Source organism: Mustelus asterias, chromosome 6 (assembly GCF_964213995.1).
Source record: "Mustelus asterias chromosome 6, sMusAst1.hap1.1, whole genome shotgun sequence".
Lineage (NCBI taxonomy): Eukaryota > Metazoa > Chordata > Chondrichthyes > Carcharhiniformes > Triakidae > Mustelus > Mustelus asterias.
In genome coordinates, this window is record NC_135806.1 from 136,847,373 (window position 1) to 136,865,155 (window position 17,783).

General features: G+C 44.2%; 1 protein-coding gene across 5 annotated transcripts in view; it reads right to left on the reverse strand.

The window, feature by feature from the left end:
- The window catches only part of htt (huntingtin), a 222,177-nt gene that overhangs the window by 113,988 nt on the left and 90,406 nt on the right, over positions 1-17,783 (reverse strand). For 3 of the 5 annotated variants that reach the window (XM_078215139.1, XM_078215137.1, XM_078215135.1), the window contains exons 14-22: positions 15,725-15,839; positions 15,495-15,632; positions 12,533-12,691; positions 8,830-8,927; positions 6,834-6,973; positions 4,354-4,417; positions 2,665-2,765; positions 1,541-1,687; positions 64-184 (exon numbers count right to left, since the gene is read on the reverse strand). In XM_078215139.1, the coding sequence (XP_078071265.1) occupies positions 64-184; positions 1,541-1,687; positions 2,665-2,765; positions 4,354-4,417; positions 6,834-6,973; positions 8,830-8,927; positions 12,533-12,691; positions 15,495-15,632; positions 15,725-15,839 (1,083 nt within the window). The remainder of the gene's footprint in view (positions 1-63; positions 185-1,540; positions 1,688-2,664; positions 2,766-4,353; positions 4,418-6,833; positions 6,974-8,829; positions 8,928-12,532; positions 12,692-15,494; positions 15,633-15,724; positions 15,840-17,783) is intronic. The other 2 variants (XM_078215138.1, XM_078215136.1) reach the window with 1 other exon arrangement.

Consider the following 17,783-nt stretch of genomic DNA (forward strand, 5'->3'; position numbering starts at 1 on the left):
AATTACATTCACAAACTATCCAAGAGCCAGCATGCAAAGTTTAGAAGAGCAGGCATCACTCACAATAAGGGCTCGGGAGGTTGATGAGGTTAATGCATGAGATACTGCAGTGATGACACGGGACAGATTATTCTCTATCGTCACGTCAGTGGTACCCTGTGCAATGTTGAATCCTCTGTAGGTTCTGGATGATGTAGGAAAATATTGTTAAAAAAATATATCAATTAGTGAAGCAAAGGCTTTTTTAAAATGTATTTCAAGCTTGTAGATTAAATGCAAAAACAAAGGTTCAATTTGTAGTCCTGACTAAATACTCTGTGGCTTAGTTTTAAGCAGGTATGATCTTTTGAGGAAAAACTCAACCTTTACATTCATTGAATGGTAGAAGGTTTACAGCACAGAGAGGCCATTTGGCCCACCATGTCTGCACCAGATGATAAACGAGCCACCCAGCCGAATCCCACTTTCCAGCATTTGGTCCATAGCCCTGTAGGTTACAGCACTTCAGTTGCAAATCCAGGCACCTTTTAAATGAGTTGAGGGTTTCTGTCTCTACTACTCTTTTATGCAGTGAGTTCCAGAGCCCCACAACCCTCTGGGTGAAAAAGATTTTCCTTGCATCATTTTTACTCCTTTTGCTGAATATTTTGAATCTGGGCCCTCTTGATGTACTCTTGAGGGGGAGCAGTTTATCACTATTGAACCTGCCCATACCCTACAGGATCTTGAATACCTCTATCTCCTCTGTACTCTCTCCAATGCTGGATTTCTTGCAGAAGAACAAGTACTCAAGTTTGGCAATGTAACATTCTTATTCATTCAACTTCCATTATGCTAAGTAATGCCAAAGCTGACACAGCAAATTGACTCAGAGCACCAAGCCATCAAGCCAAAGCAATAATGCTGATTTTAAACATGCTGACCTCCCCAACTAGTCAGATTTGGAAGGTGGAACTCTATCCCGGTCCCCCAAGAGATGACTCAAAGCAGAATAAACTCTGGCTTTCTCCAATAGATCTCCTTGTGTATGGGCCACAAACTGGTAGATGAATTCTACTATTTGTTTAGTGATGGAATCACCGAGCTTCAGATTCTACAGTAAAATTAGCCTCGCCTTTCAGCTTCGCATCTGCAAAGAAAGCTAAGGCCCTCTTCACACTGAAGTGGCAAAACTGTCAGTACTTCCTAAACACAATTGCAGTTACTGCAATACAGACAAAGGCTTGGATCTCCTTTATGAAACAAATATATGCAATTTACACACAACAACTTGCATTTATTGAGCGCCTTCAAGAGGAAAACATCCCAAGGTGCTTCACAGAAGTGTTGTCAGGAGAAAGGTGACATCGAGCCAAAAAAAAAGGAAGAGTATAAGGGATGGTCTTAAAAAGAGACAGAGGGATAGCGGCGGAGAGGTTTAAATTCCCGAGCTTGGGGATAAAATGGCTGGAGGTACAATCATCAACTGTGCGAAAGGAATGGAGGATTGTATTTCAATGATTATAGATAACCTTTATCAAGTAGGATAATTAAATTTTACCTGGTGATGGTGCTAACTGCAAAGTGAGAAGGGGATTGAGTTTCATGCATGAGGAGCTGCAGATATGCACTGCTTTGGTCTCTGGCTACAGCTACCACCGGATCCGACTGTCCCTGATCACAGTCAAAAAACAGGCGAGGTATCAGCCTGCAATAAGAACAAAGGAATAAAAGAAAATTCAAACACGTACAAAAATAAGTCAATTAATTTATGATTTCACATATGTACATTGAGTAGGGGCTGGACTCAACCCTTTAGTTAATATCAGAATGCAGCTGTAAAAACAAAGAAATGATGCGCAGATTATAAAAATACCTAATAGCTTACTTTAAACCACAACTATCTGACTCGGAGGAAATAATGCTGCCCAACAAAAACAGTAAGTACATCACATCAGTGTTAACAATGATGTGGAGTTGCCAGCGTTGGACTGGGGTGGGCACAGTAAGAAGTCTCACAACACCAGGTTCAAGTCCAACAGGCTTATTTGGTAGCACAAGCTTTCAGAGCACTGCTCCTTTATCAGGTGAGTGTCTGGCACTCCGGAGCAGCTCCGAAAGCTCGTGCTACCAAATAAACCTGTTGGACTTTAAGCTGGTGTGAGACTTCTTACAGTATTAAGAGGAAGGTGAAAGACAAATTGCATACAAACCTGAGAAAGAGGAAGAACCAAAGAGGATACTAAAATTAGAAACCACGAGACCAAGATGCCATGATTTTATTGGATGGATAAGCAAGTTCCAGGGGCCAAATGGCCTAGACCGGCTCCTATGTAAATTCTAATATTGAAGGCGGTTGGGGAAGAGCTACATGAAATGAGCTCATGTGGGACAGCAGCATAAACTGGCATCTTTTCTTTATTCATTTTTGGCATGTGGGCATCATTGGCTGGGCCAGCATTTTACTTCCCATTGCCAATTGCCCTTAAAACTGAGTGGCTTGCTAGACAATTTCAGAGGTCAGTTCATGTGGGGCCAGCCCAGGTAAGGACAGCGGGTTTCCTTCCCTAAAGGACATTAGTGAACCAGATGGGTTTTTTTTTACAAAAGTCAATGATAGTTTCATGGTTGCCATTACTGAGATCAGCCCCCCGCCCCGCCCCCGCACCCCCTCTCCATCATTACCTCACAAGGCTTGTAGCTGCCACATGTCGGACCCTTGGATCCTCATCTCCAAGCAAATGAATGATGACATCATTGATGGCCCGCTCCTGAAGCTTCAACATCTTCAAAAGAAAAAGGTTTTGATTGGACAGGCAGCAACGTCTTGCTTTTATTGTAGTAAAACATCCCAAGGCAGGTAGGAATCAATTTGGTTACTTAACCCTAACAGGTTGAGAGATTTTAGTTTGATTTAAAAGGTTCCTCAATCCACTTCATCCCATTCCTCTTAAATAAAGTGTTTTTTTAAATATAAAAACAGAACCTACGGTACAGTGACAATCGATTGGTCAGGGCCATTCTAGCCATATGCTCACAGGAGTCTCTTCCCACCCTTCTTCACCTCATCTTATCAATATATCTTTCTATTCCTTTCTCCCCCCCCCCCCGTATGCTTACCTAACCTCCCCTTAAATGACTAATTTGTTTTAACCAGTCCATGTGGCAGCTAGTTCCTAAGCAATCTCGGAGTGAAGAGATTTCTCCTGAATTTCTTTTTGGATTTATTCATGATCACCTTGCCTAATGGCTCCTATGTTTATAATAACGGCAAAAAAATCCTTAGGATCGGTCTGGAATACTTTCTTTTAATTTTAATAAGAAATTACTATGCCTTGCTTTTGCTCCTACCCGATTCCCACCATTGTAATGCAAGTGTAGTCTCTGGAAACCCTTCCTTGATGCCAGGTCCAGATCAGAGCTAATTTCTTTGTGACTGTATTGTTGGGAAACGCTTCTCGTTGCCAGTTTTGTCTAAAACTGGCCTTTGTCAACAATCTTGCTGGAAAACATACCTCAATGCCAGTTTCATCTTTTACTGTTATGTAATGTGGTCAGCTCACTTGTTCAGCAAGATAAAAGGATGAAAATGTTGCCACGCGGTGGGGGTGGGAGAGAGAGAGAACCCACGAATGTCTCTGATAATGTCACATGACTAATCAAACTGAGATGCGTTGGTTAACAATACATAACACTGACAAGAAATTAACCACCTGAGGAGATTTAAAGATTTGAATGAATTTTATGAAAGTACTTTTAAATATAGTGATGGCAGCATTACAATTTAAGGCCTTTATTATATTCCATCTCAAAATGGCTCCAATGGTCTACCCATGATGGATATTGGATGGGTTGTCATGGAGAGCGCTAGGGCCAAGGGTGGTGGATGGATTGGCATGAGTTAGAAATAAGTTGGCATGAGGGCTCTATAAAGTGTAACAAAATAACTTTAACAAAGTCCCAGAGAACTGAGACAGCCACCTTGGCACTCGGCCAACCCAATCTGCTTCCTCGGCAGCAAGGCCGACTCCCTCAGCCCCACACCCCAGAAAAAAAACGAAACACTTTTTAACAAGGTGGGTCTGCTGTGTCTGGAAATTTCCTCACTTGGGTTCTGTGTCTCAGTAGCGAGAATCCAGCCTTACACACTAACAGTGAAAAAGTTGAAGTATACCTGGGAAACTATATCCCAACTTATTGGGGTTAAGTTGCTGCCTTCACAAGACAGACTGGGAAGAGTTGGGGTAAAAATCTGAGACATGATAGCCTAAATTAAACCTACATGATTGTAAGCGTAGACATGAACAGCTGGATGTAGAAACATAACAGGCCTGCCAGAGTACAGAAATAACAGTGCAATAAAAAAAAACTTACCCCAGTGTAGTGATGTTGACCCCTGTGAAGTTCCACTGTCTTCCTCTCCAGGAAGCCAACTAACCTGAGGAACAAAGGTTTTATCATTGTTCACATCAAAGAAACACAAAGCCAAAATGATGTTTTTATTTCCCCCTAGAAGCAAAGTTTGAACAGTATTTATGGCATAGAAATGCCTCCATTTTAAAACTCCTGTCCTTACGGTAAAATCCCTCCATGGTCACACACCACCCCACCTTTTCCAGACAAGGTATCTCTGGGTTCTCCAACTGTAGCTTTTCACCCCTCTACTACCAGCCATGTCCAGAGCATTCTACTCGGAATTCTCCCCAAAAAACTCTCAACCTTCCATCTGTTACGTAGCTCCTTGAAAACCATCTTTTTGATTGGTCAAAACCCATTCCTGAATTTAAGAGTGTAACCTGTCGATGCAGCACTGAGGGAACGCTGCAGTGTCAAAGGTGCAGTCCTTCAGGAAATAAATTAAATGGATGCCCTTTCTGCCCGACGTGAACCCTGCTGAATCATAGAATCCTACAGTGCAAGAGGTCATCATTCTGCCCATTGAGTTTGCACCAACCATAATCCCACCCAAGCCCCATCCCCATAACTCCATGCATTTACCCTCGCTAATCCCCCTGACACTAAGGGGCAATTTAGCATGGCCAATCCACCTAACCAGCACATCTTTGGACTATGGGAGGAAACCGGAGCACCCGGAAGAAACCCACGCAGACACAAGGAGAATGTGCAAACTCCACACAGACAGTGACCCAAGGCTGGAATTAAACCAGAGTCCCTGACGCTGTGAGGCAGCAGTGCTAACCACTGTGCCACCATTTGAAAAGGAGCCAAGGAGTTCCACCAGTGTCCTGGCAAATATCACTTCCCAAAGTATAGATGACTGGTTACTCACTGCAATTTTCAGGACTCTGCCATAAACAGAGTGAGTGCTACATGGTGTCAGGTGCAATTCAGTAGGTACTGCTACCGTCCCTCAAGTCAGAAGGTTGTGGAGTCAAGACAGATTCCAAAGACTTGATCACATAATCTAGGCTGATACTCCCATGCTGCACTGTCAGAGATGTCACCTTTCGAATGTGATACTAAACCAAGATCCCATATGCGCTCTGAAGGTGGACATAAAAGATCCCAGGGCACAATTTTGAAAAAGAGTAGGAGAGCTATCAGTGAAGTCCTGTTTGTTGGAGCTTGCTGTGTGCAAATTCACTTCAGCGTTTCCTATATTAAAACAGTGACTACATTTCAAAGGTATTTTACTGGCTGCAAAGTACATTGTATATTCTAAACTAATGAGAACCACTATTTTTTTTATTTTTTCCCAGGATGTGGGCATCATTGACAAGGTGGTAGTGAGCCACCTTCTTGTCCATGTGGTGTAGTTATACTCATAGTGCTGTTAGAGAGGAAACTCCAGGATTTTGACGCATTGACAGTGAATAAAAGACACTATAATTCCAAGTCAGGATGGTGTGTGATTGGAGGGGAAGTGGTGTCACCCCCAAGCATCAACTATCCTTGTCATAGAACATAGAACTTAGAATCCCAACTGTGCAGAGGCAGGCCATTCAGCCCATTGAGCCTGTATCAACAACAATCCCACCCAGGCTCTGTCCCCGTAACCCTATGCATTCATTATGTGCTTCAGTCCTCCAGTGAGATTATAAATTATTACATTCTAATACAGGCAGGAGTGCTACCAACTGAGACGTAGGCGACTTCAACACAGTTCCTTGGAACTGTTTAGAGCCCTGCAAGCTAAAAGACATCCATTAACCACCACCATTCTGCTTTCTCCCCTTAACCAACTTCTGACCTATATTACCATACTCCCTTTTATACCATGTGCCTATTTTTTTTTAAATCAGCAAGTCACCTTTGGGGTAATTTATAGGATCAGCAGCAGGTCATCTGTTATGCCATTCAATGCGATCATGGCTGATCTGGAACCTCACTCCATACCTGCCTTGTCTCATGTCCTTAACAAAAATCTATCAGCGCCAGTTTAAAATTAACAACTGATCTAGTACCAAGCGCTGTTTATGGAGGAGAGTTCCAAACTTCTATTAGTGTAGAAGTGTTTCCTAATTTCACTCCATTAATGCCCAGCTCTAATTTTTGACTATGCCCCCTATAGATCCCAACCAGAGAAAATAGTTTCTCCCAATCTACCCTAACAATTCCCTGTAATATATTGGGAAGTTCAATCAAATTATCCCGTAACTGCCTAAATTGTTGGGAATACAATCCCAGTTTGTGCAATCTCTCCTGGCAATTTAACCAATGGAGCCCAAGCGTCATTCTGGTAAACCTGTGCTGCACTCAAATGCATTTTGAAAATCCATGTATGTAACAGCCATGAAATTTCCTCTATCGAGACTCTTCAGAGCTCTACTCAATTTGTCAGGTGCTTAACAATTTGTATTTCTCCCACCAACTTGAGCAGTCAGTGAACTTACCTGAAGTCCATCTCTGCCAGGGTTTCTAACAGTTCAGTCCTCACTAGCCAGTAAGAGTTATTCTTCAAGGTCAGGAGGTCGATGGTGAGCTGCAAGCCCAACTCACTGTAGCTGCTGTTGCACAGGCTGGTAATACAGTGCTGGGTGGGAAAGAAGGAAACCAGGTGAAAACAACCACTCTCAAAGTACGGGATAAAATCTAAATTACACAGACTCAGAATTGGTCACTTATACAAGGTCAGCGCATCGATTGCATTAAGCAGCATCACAAGGAACAGCTTGATAAAACTAACCTCTTTCCAAAAGACAAGGGTTACAGTGTTCATTGCACCACAGGGACAATTTTCTTGCTACTTGCATGCCGCGGATAGCACTTAATTAAAATCTGGGTGCACAATGCCCGTGATATTTCCATTATTTGAAATACTCATTTGACATATCAACTAATGGTGGGTGCCACGGTGGCACAGCACCAGGGACCCGGGTTCAATTCCGGCCTCAGGTGATTGTGTGGAGTTTGCGAGTTCTCCCCGTGTCTGCGTGGGTTTCCTCCGGGTGCTCCGGTTTCCTCCCACAGTCCAAAGATGTGCTGGTTAAGTCGATTGACCATGCTAAATTGCCTCTTAGTGTCCCAAGATGTGTAGGTTAGGGGGATTAGTGGGGTAAATACTTCAGGTTACGGGGAATAGGTCTGGGTGCAATTTCCCCTTAGTGTTGGGGGTTTACGTGGGGTTACAAGGATAGGGCCTGGTTGGGATTGTTGTCAGTGCAGACTCGATGGGCCAAATTGCCTCCTTCTGCACTGTAGGGATTCTATGATTCTATATACCTTAAATTAATTTATGATGTGGAGATGCCGGCCTTGGACTGGGATGGGCACAGTAAGAAGTCTCACAACACTAGGTTAAAGTCCAACAGGTTTATCTGGTAGCACGAGCTTTCGGAGCGCTGCTCGTTCATCAGCTCGTACTTAAATTAAGTTGAAACACTGCATGTTCAAATTTCCAACTTCACTGGATGATGATCACCGAGAAAAGCGCCGATGGAAATGATCCTGCAAATGTCTATTCAGTACATTCTGCCTGGTGAGGATGTGGTTGGAATTCAGTGGCTGATCCACCTGGTGGCGTATCTGTCCACTGAATGAAGCAGCAACTCTCCTTCCGTAACCTAACTGCCGGGAATCAACAGCTTCTGTATCATACAAATGATGCAGCACTGCCTTCCAGGAAATGCCATCAAATTACTTTGGGAATGTCAGCTATGAGTCAGGTGGTAACACACTAGCCTCTACACAGCATGTTCAAGCCCCTCACTGGGTACAACAGACACTGGGTACATCAGACATTACAGAGGCTGCAGTGATTTTCTTTCCTGTGATTCTCAGATGCTGAAAGGTGGAATATGCTCGAGGGGCCGAATGGTCAATTCCTACTACTTAGTGGATCGGGCGGGGGGCACACGCACACTGTCCCAGCCCAGCCCCCTCCCCGGCCCCCCCCGCCCCAGCCCAGCCCCCTCCCTGGCCCCCCCGCCCCGGTACAGCCCCCTCCCCGGCCCCCCCGCCCCGGCCCCGCTGTCCCGGTACAGCCCCCTGCCCGGCCCCGCTGTCCCGGTACAGCCCCCTCCCCGGCCCCGCTGTCCCGGTACAGCCCCCTCCCCGGCCCCGCTGTCCCGGTACAGCCCCCTCCCCGGCCCCGCCGTCCCGGTACAGCCCCCTCCCCGGCCCCGCCGTCCCGGTACAGCCCCCTCCCCGGCCCCGCCGTCCCGGTACAGCCCCCTCCCCGGCCCCGCTGTCCCGGTACAGTCCCCTCCCCGGCCCTGCCATTCCCAGCCCAGCCCCCTCCCAATCCAAATAACAAAATCTTACAATGTAAGAACACCTACCAGTATTCACAAAAACAAAATCAGTGCTAATGAATGTCCCACAAATCAGTTAATAAAAGCAAGGATGCTATATATTTATCCAGTCCAGTCTAATAGGAGACAGACGTACCCGGACAGCAGCACAGGCCAGTTTGCAAGTTACGGACGATTTATCCTTCAGGGTTTTCTGGAGTAATGGCACACAATCCTCCAAAGAAACGCCATATCCTGTAAAGAACAGACAGAAAACAAACTTCTTACTAAGGTGTTTTAGAAGGAAATGTTGCAATAACTTGCAATGATAGATCCAGAGAGAGAAATTACAAGGAGATGGTTAAAGGCATGATTAAAGAGGTACAGGTTTTAACGAGGATTTTGACATGGGGAAAACCATAGCAAGGTGTAGAGTTATAGGGAGAGACTTCAAAAGGTGACGAAAGGTTTGCTACCAGTGGTAGAACATGTGGAGACAACAGGCACAACGGACCCAGAATGGGACTGTTGAGGAACAGGTATGGACAGAAAGGCAGGTACAGCCCCAGGCTGTACTGGGGCTGTACTCCACAAGCCACCATGATATCTGCAAGACTTCTGAATGAATTTGTAGATAACCATTCTAATCTTCCTCCCTCAACTTTACTCCCACAAGCTCCATTCACTAGTATCCAACACCATCCTTCTCCCTCGCAAAAAATGCAAATTAGTCAGACTGTTTGTAAACCTGCTGTTGGATTTGACTCAGATGAGCCTCATTTCTGCTCCATCACTGAGACTGCCTAGATCCACCTCAGTACCATCAAACAAGTCCACTCCACCTCAGCTCATGTGCTGCTGGAACCCTCATTCTTCCCTTCATTACCTCTACACTGTAATCCTGGCTGGTTTCCCACATTTCATCTTCTGTGAACCAGAGAATATCGAAGTATGGCTGACATCATCCTGTGCTCACAGCAAGTCCCATTCTCCGATCATCTCTCTACTCACTGACTCACATTGGCTCCACATCGTGCAATGACTTGATTTTAAAACTCTCATCCTTGCTTTCAAATCTCTCCATGGCCTTGACCATGTAATCTTCTCCAGCTCCACAAGCCGCCATGATATCTGCACTCGAATTCTGGCCTCTTGTTCTTTTTTTATTCATTTATGGGATGTGGGCATTACTGGCAAGGCCAGCATTTATAGCTCACCTCCAATTGCCCTCGAGAAGGTGGCAGCGAGCTGCCTCTGGAAACAATTGCATTCCATGGCAGGTAGGTCATATGAGGAGAGACTAAGGATTATATTCACTGGAGTTTAGAAGAGTGAGAGGGGATCTCATAGAAACTTATAAAATTCTAACAGGATTAGACAGGGTAGATTCAGAAAGAATGTTCCCAATCATGGGGGAATCCAGAACTAGGGGTCATAGCTTCAGGATAAGGGGTAAACCTTTTAGAACTGAGGTGAGGAGAAATTTCTTCACCCTGAGAGTGGTGGATGTATGGAATTCACTACCACAGAATGTAGTTGAGGTCAAAATGTTGATTGATCTCAAGACGGAATTAGATACAACTCTTGGGGCTCAAGAGATATGGGGGGGGGAGGGGGAGGGAGGGGGGGGGGGAGAGAGAGAGAGAGAGAGAGAGAGAGAGAGAGGGGGGGGTGGGGGGAGAAAATCAGGATATTGAATTTAATGATCAGCCATGATCATAATGAATGTTGGAGCAGGCTCGAACAGCTGAATGGCCTACTCAAAGAACAAAGAAAATTACAGCACAGGAACAGGCCCTTCGGCCCGCCAAGCCTGCACCTACCATGCTGCCCGACTGAACTAAAACCCCTTACCCTTCTGGGGACCATATCCCTCTATTCCCATCCTATTCATGTATTTGTCCAGACACCCCTTAAAAATCACTATTGTATCTGCTTCCACTACCTCCCCCAGCAGCGAATTCCAGGCACCCACCATCCTCTGTATAAAAAGCTTGCCTCGTAAATCTCTTTTAAACCTTACCCCTCGCACCTTAAACTTATGCCCCCGACTCCTAGTTTCTATGTGGTGTAGATACACCCACAGTGCTGTTAGGGAGGGAGTTCCAGAATTTTGACCCAGCGACAGTGAAGGAACGGTGATATATTTCCAAGTCAGGATGCTGCGAACTTTGAAGGGGAACATCCAGGTGGTGGTGATCCAAACTTTAATCGCTCCACCACTGGCGGCCATGCCTTAGGTTGACTGAGCCCTAAGCTCTGGAAGTCCCTCCTTACACCATCTCTCTCGCTACCTCACTTTCCTCCTTTAGAGTGCTACTTAAAACCCATGTCTTTGACCAAGCTTTTGGTCACCAACATAATATCTCATGTCATGTGATGTCATACTTTGCATTATAATGTCCCCACAAAGCACCTTGGAATGTTTTATGTTAAAGATGCTATATGAGTTGTTGTTGCACCAAGTTTATATTGGAGCCATGAAAAAGCAACAGAACTTCTAACCATTAGATCTCAGAACAACAAGCTGCAATGCCAGGCACAAGTTAATTTACATAGTATTTTACAGGACTTACAGCACAGAAGGCCATTCAGCCCATTGGTCAATGCCAGTGTTTTAGCCCCACATGAGCCTCATCCTACCTTACTTTATCTAACCCCTTCAAAATATCCTTCTGCTGTTTTTCCCTCACGAGATAGAGTCATAGAGGTTTACAGCATGGAAACAGGCCCTTCGACTCAACTTGTCCATGCCACCCATTTTTTTTTTTAAACCCCTAAGCTAGTCCCAGTTGCCTACATTTGGCCCATATCCCTTTATACCCATCGTACCCATGTAACTATCTAAACGCTTTTTAAAAGACGAAATTGCACCCGCCTCCACTACTACCTCTGGCAGCTTGTTCCAGACACTCACCACCCTCTGTGAAAAAATTGCCCCTCTGGACACATTTGTATCTCTCCCCTCTCACCTTAAACCTATGCCCTCTAGTTTTTGACTCCCCTACCTTTGGGAAAAGATATTGACTTTCTAGCTGATCTATGCCCCTCATTATTTTATAGACCTCCATAAGATCACCCCTCAGCTTTCTATGTTTTAGAGAAAAAAGTCCCAGTCTATCCAGCCTCTCCTTAGAACTCAAACCATTAAGTCCCGGTAGCATCCTAGTAAATCTTTTCTCCACTCTTTCTAGTTTAATAATATCCTTTCTATAATAGGGTGACCAGAATTGTACACAGTATTCCAAGTGTGGCCTTACCAATGTCTTGTTCAACTTCAACAAGACGTCCCAACTCCTGTATTCAATGTTCTGACCGATGAAACCAAGCATACTGAATGTCTTCTTCACCACTCTGTCCACCTGTGACTCCACTTTCAAGGAGCTATGAACCTGTACCCCTAGATCTCTTTGTTCTGTAACTCTCCCCAACGTCCTACCATTAGCTGAGTAAGTCCTGCCTTGGTTCGATCTACCAAAATGCATCACCTCGCATTTATCTAAATTAAACTCCATCTGCCATTCGTCAGCCCACTGGCCCAATTGATCAAGATCCCGTTAAGTGGCTAAGTGTAGAATGTCTGGGAGGTGGTGATTTTGAACCAATGGATTCCAACAAATCTCTCCAACTCGGGAGTTTTCCATTGACTTCTGTCTGAGTCTGTTCGAGACTAATTGATCAAGATTGCACAATTTCTTTGTGAACATAGCACATGACTGCAAGATGGTGGAAGACAAACTAGGCGGCCCTTAAACTTTTTACAATTGAGCAATTCCTAAAATATTTATCCAGCTGCCTGGGCACCAGTCATGAAGAGGGGCAGAGATGAAATGAAAATCAATATGAAATTGTCCACTTACCTGTGGTGCCTCCTACTGTGGAAAGCCAATTTTCAGGATTAAACCGAGTCTTGGTCAGAACCGAATGAATGAAGGTTGAAGCAAGGAGGGCAGTGGCACCTCTTATCTGTGGATCTCCATGATCAACATATTTCAAAATGTCAGAAATGCACTGCTCCTCTGCAGAATGAAAAGAATCAAAGATGCATGTTGTAACTCTGTGACTTCTTCACATAATACAGACTCGCAAAAACACAAACACAGGAAATGATTAATGCTGGTTGACCTGCCATGTAAGACACCAATAGTGTAGTGGCTATGCAACGGGACTAGCAATCCATAGATCAGGACTAACAACCCACAGTGCCCACGTGAGCTCAACTTCCATGATGGCAGCTTGAGAATTTTAATTCAGTTTGAAAAAGAAAATCTGATCTTGCCATCAGTAAAATAGGCTGTCAGATTGTCAAATGCCGAAATGGTTTCTCGAATGTCATTTTGGGGAAAAATCCGGAACGTTCTTACCCAATCTGGATGATATATGGACTCCAGCAATATAGGTCAACTCTTTAGCTATCCTTGTTTGTATCAAACTGCTTCAGTTCAAGAAGCCAACCCTTCTCAACTAGGATGTGGAGATGCCGGCGTTGGACTGGGGTGGGCACAGTAAGTAGTCTCACAACACCAGGTTAAATAAAGTCCAACAGGTTTATTTGGAATCACGAGCTTTCAGAGAGCTGCTCCTTCCTCACCTACTCCTGAGGAAGGAGCAGTGCTCCGAAAGCTCGTGATTCCAAATAAACCTGCTGGACTTTAACCTGGTGTTGAGGCTTCTCAACTAGGTCTGGGCGATAAATGCCAATCTTGCCAGAGACGCTCACATCCCGATAATGAATAAAGGGAAAAGGCATTTTGCGGGGATACCCTTCATCTATTCAAGACTTCAGCCTATACAGTGGATCCTTTGCTTGATGAAACTCAAGTGCACTTTTGCACGTTCACTTTCATTCAACATTCAGAGGAGTGCACTGCACCACCACTGTGAAAATTCTCACGTCCCGGTTCCAAACTTTTCATTTCGTTAACATGCTGGTGGATTACAAGTCCATATTTTGGAGCACGTGTGAGAATTACCTCAGTGGCCACTTCATCTTCAATTACAAATAATGCACAAAAAGGATGCTGTGGCTAAAGACTATTCGCCACTTGCCTGTCTTTCCTCTGCCAGATAGCCTTGCTGACATTTACTGCTTAAAAGCCACATTTCCAGCATCAGCAGTAATTTCTTTCTCTAACACCACACAACAAAGTTTTATTCTTTTCATGGGATCCGGGAGTCATTGGCTGGGCCAGCATTTGTCACCAATCCCTAACTTCTCTTGAACCGAGTGGCTTGCGAGGCCATTTCTGAGGGCAAGAGGGCAGTTAATTGTCGACCGCATTGTTGTGGGTCTAGAGTCACAGCCAGACCAGGGAAAGACAGCAGTTTTCCTTCCCTCAAGGACATTGGTGAACCAGATGGGTTTTTCTGACAATCGATGATAATTTCATGGTTAACATCACTGGGATTAGCTTGTCATTCTAGATTTATTAATTTAATTTAAATACCACCATGGTGGGATTTGAACCCATGTATCCAGGGCATTAACCTGGCCTCTGGATTAAGTGACATTATCAGTACACCAACATTTCTCCCTAAATTGCAGCTAAGGTTTCCCTAAAGAAGAGCCAAACTGGAATTTTCATGATTTGTTTTACAGGTTTTATTTTGAAATTACCTAATAATCTACAGGGCATTTGCACAAGTTCCCAACTCCTTATTTTAAACTGGACAAGAGGAATCCAAGGATCACTAGTTATCAGGCTGGACACAGCAAGCTCCATGATTGTCCCTTGTAGTCTCAGTTAAAGGAGCCATCAACAGGGGCATGGGTTCAACAGTGAGAGTTCAATTCCCATATCAGCTGAGGTTATTCATGAAGGCTCTGCCTTGTCAACCTTGCCCCTTGTCTGAGATGTGTTAACCCTCAGGTTAAATCAGCTCTCCCCTTCAAAAGGGGGGAGCAGTCTATGGACATCTGGGACTATGGAAACTTTAACTTCACAGTAGATGACCATGAAAGCAAATACATGGTAGACATTCAAGAGGAAAATAGTCATAGAGTCGGACAGCACAGAAAAGGCCCTTCGGCCTATCGAATCTGCACTCACAATAACTACAACAAAAGTCACACTAATCCCATTTTCCAGCACTTGTCCCATATCCTTGAATGTTACGATGTTTAAATAGTGGAAAATAATGCTGGAAATCTGTGGAAAGGAAAACAGTAAGTGTTTCAGGATGAGGACCTTTCATCAGCTCTGACAACAGATTATTGACCTAAAGCATTACATTTCTTTCTTTCCACAGATGCTGCTAGACCATGGCAGTATTTCTAGCATTTTCTATTTCTGTGACATGTCAGATATTGTCCATTCCAAACTACAGATAGTGTCATCTTTGGTGAGTTTGGCGGAGGAGGGGATTGTGGGCAGAATACGGAGAAGAGAAGGGAAGAGGAGAGAAGGGAAATGATGATAATGGGGAGGAAGGGGCACAGCTCGGTGGGAATTAAGAACAGGAGTTGAAAGGAGGAGAGAGATAAAGGCAGAGGTGGAAGCGGACAAGGATGGAGTATGAGGGACAATGGTGGAAAGGACTAGAAGGAAAGAGAGATGTAGAGAGAGGTGGAGGGGAAAAGGTGGTCAATTCCCATTTTCAACATACAGCAGATGTATACTGATGCACCAATTCTAAAATGATAAAATCGGCTTTCCTCTGTGCACCTGGCACACACTTGAAATGATGTGGACCTGGTGTTGTTAAACTTCTTACTGTACACACTTGAAATGTCAGGAGATCGCACTGACAAAAAAAAATCTGAACTATTGCAACAACTGGATCAAAAGTCAATGTTAGAAACATTTCAATCCTTTCCATTACCTTGACTCTCTAAAACTTCAAGTGGGGTCCTGTAGAGTTTATTGAAGAAAGCTTCAGGATGAAGTCCAATGGCAGCTCCAACACAACTCACTGCCAGTGCTTTGACACTGACTCTCACTTCCCTGTCTGGGATAAGACCTGTACCAAAGCAAAGTCCGGAATGACGGTCAATATCCCACAGTAAAGACAAATCTATGAATGTTCAAGCCACCCAAATTTATGTTGCTTACCGTTCTTCTGTCCTGTTAAAAGAAAAGATGCACTAAGGAGACGAACACAATGGACCAGAGGGGCAGCGTTCTCATCCGTATAGTGGCCAATGTCTCCCTTTATCCGGCAAGGCTGCTTTTGGAAAAAAAATAGACAGGTGTACAATATTTGCACTTGTACAATCAAAAACTTCACTCTTCCTGAACACACTGAGCAATGAGGTATACCACTAGTGGTCCTTTCTAGTCACTCAGCTGGTAGGAAATAGCAGAGCTGGTCTGATCAGAGGTCCCATTATTCAATCCCCCTTTAGTCTGGTCAATCTCAACAACAGGGACAGTGTTACACAGGAGGGATTTGGCCAGCATTTGCCCTCCCACTCACGACCCAGCAACCTCCACTAGAAGTGAGTATGTGGATATCAAGTAACAGTCCTCTGCAATGCCACCAGTGGAGAGGAGCCTGCTGACACTCAGGTAATCAAGACTTGCAGGTAAGAAATGACCAGCTGAGCAGAGTGTAAGAGCAGAGATCCACAATGCCGCAGGTCACGGAACCGGACTTCAGGCTGTAAACACCAACTCAACATCAGGGGTAAAAGTCATAATTCCAACCCCTGACTGAATGCCAAAGGGCACCTTCACACACCAAGGGTGGGAGGAGAAACTACAAGATTTTTGGTAGCTGCACTTCACCTGGAAGACAAAGCTGTAAAACAAAATGCTTACATGGAAAGGTGCACAGTGAGATAAACTTACTGAGAAAACAAAGAACGCAACAATCTTGACAATAAATTAGTCCTGGAGTCATTACAGCACAGAAGGAGACCATTCAGCCCATCAAGGTCATTCAAGTGAGCAAACAGGACAAAAGAAATCTTGCAAACTGATTAAATGCAAAATAGTAGAAAAATGCCACATGGATGTAAATTATTTTGAGTCAACTATAGAACTGGAGAAATAACTTGGAGCACCTCTCATATTCACAGGATGCGCCCAAGTGACTCACATGCAACAAATTACTCTTTTCTTGTGCAGTCCTTATTATGCTCAACAGTTGTGGTTGCCAATTTGTGCTGAGCAAGATCCCACAAACCGAATGAGATCTATGACCAGATACCCAATTTTTGGTGGTGTTCGCTGAGTGAGGGATGCTACTAAATAATGAGTTAGGAATCTCTGTGGCACACAAACAGCAGGCAGAAGGTTCAAGGTCTCAATCAAAAAGTGACATCTCCAACATACATCAATCTCTCGGCACTGCCTAACGCAGCATAGTTGATGCATTCAGAACCATGGGCGCTCAATGCCCCAGCTTTCTAATTGGATAATAACTTTACACAAATTCACGTTCTGGATTGATGACTGGACATCTATGTTATGATATGTAATGATCTGAAACTGTGTTCCTCTCTCCACTGATGTGCATTTCCAGCACTTCTTGTTTTTGTTTCAGATTTCCAGCATCTGCAGTATTTTGCTTTTATATGCAATTTTGATGTCTTTTAAAAAGCAACCTGCTTTTCTAATCTTACGATCAAAATGAATAACCTCACACTTCCTCACATTATACTTCATCTGTCACCTTGTAGCCCGCTCACTTAACCTGTCTCTATCTCTCTGCAGTCTGTGTGTGTCCTCCTCACAGCTTAGATCCCACCTAGCTTTGGCCTGTCAGCAAACTTGGATTCATTATTCTTCATCAAAGTCATTAGTATTGACTGCAAATAGTGAGTTTCTATCACTGAACCTGCAGCACTCTGCTAGTTACAGACAGCCAACTTGAAAATGCCCCATTTATCCCCACCCTCTACACTCTGGTCATTAAGCAATCCTCAAGCCACGCTAATAGATTATCCCCATTCCATGAGCCCTTATCTTGCATGTTAACCTTTTGTGTGGCACCTTAGCATCTGCCTTTTGGAAATGCAAATATCTTTATTCTTTTCTTTTCATGGGACAACCTGTGACATGGCTTCATCATTCAGATACACTGAAGAGAAACCTTCTGTGGCCCCAATATGCCAAAGATTGTTAAAGAAGAGTCCTGTAAACAGAAGCTTCACGGAAAACTTCAGGT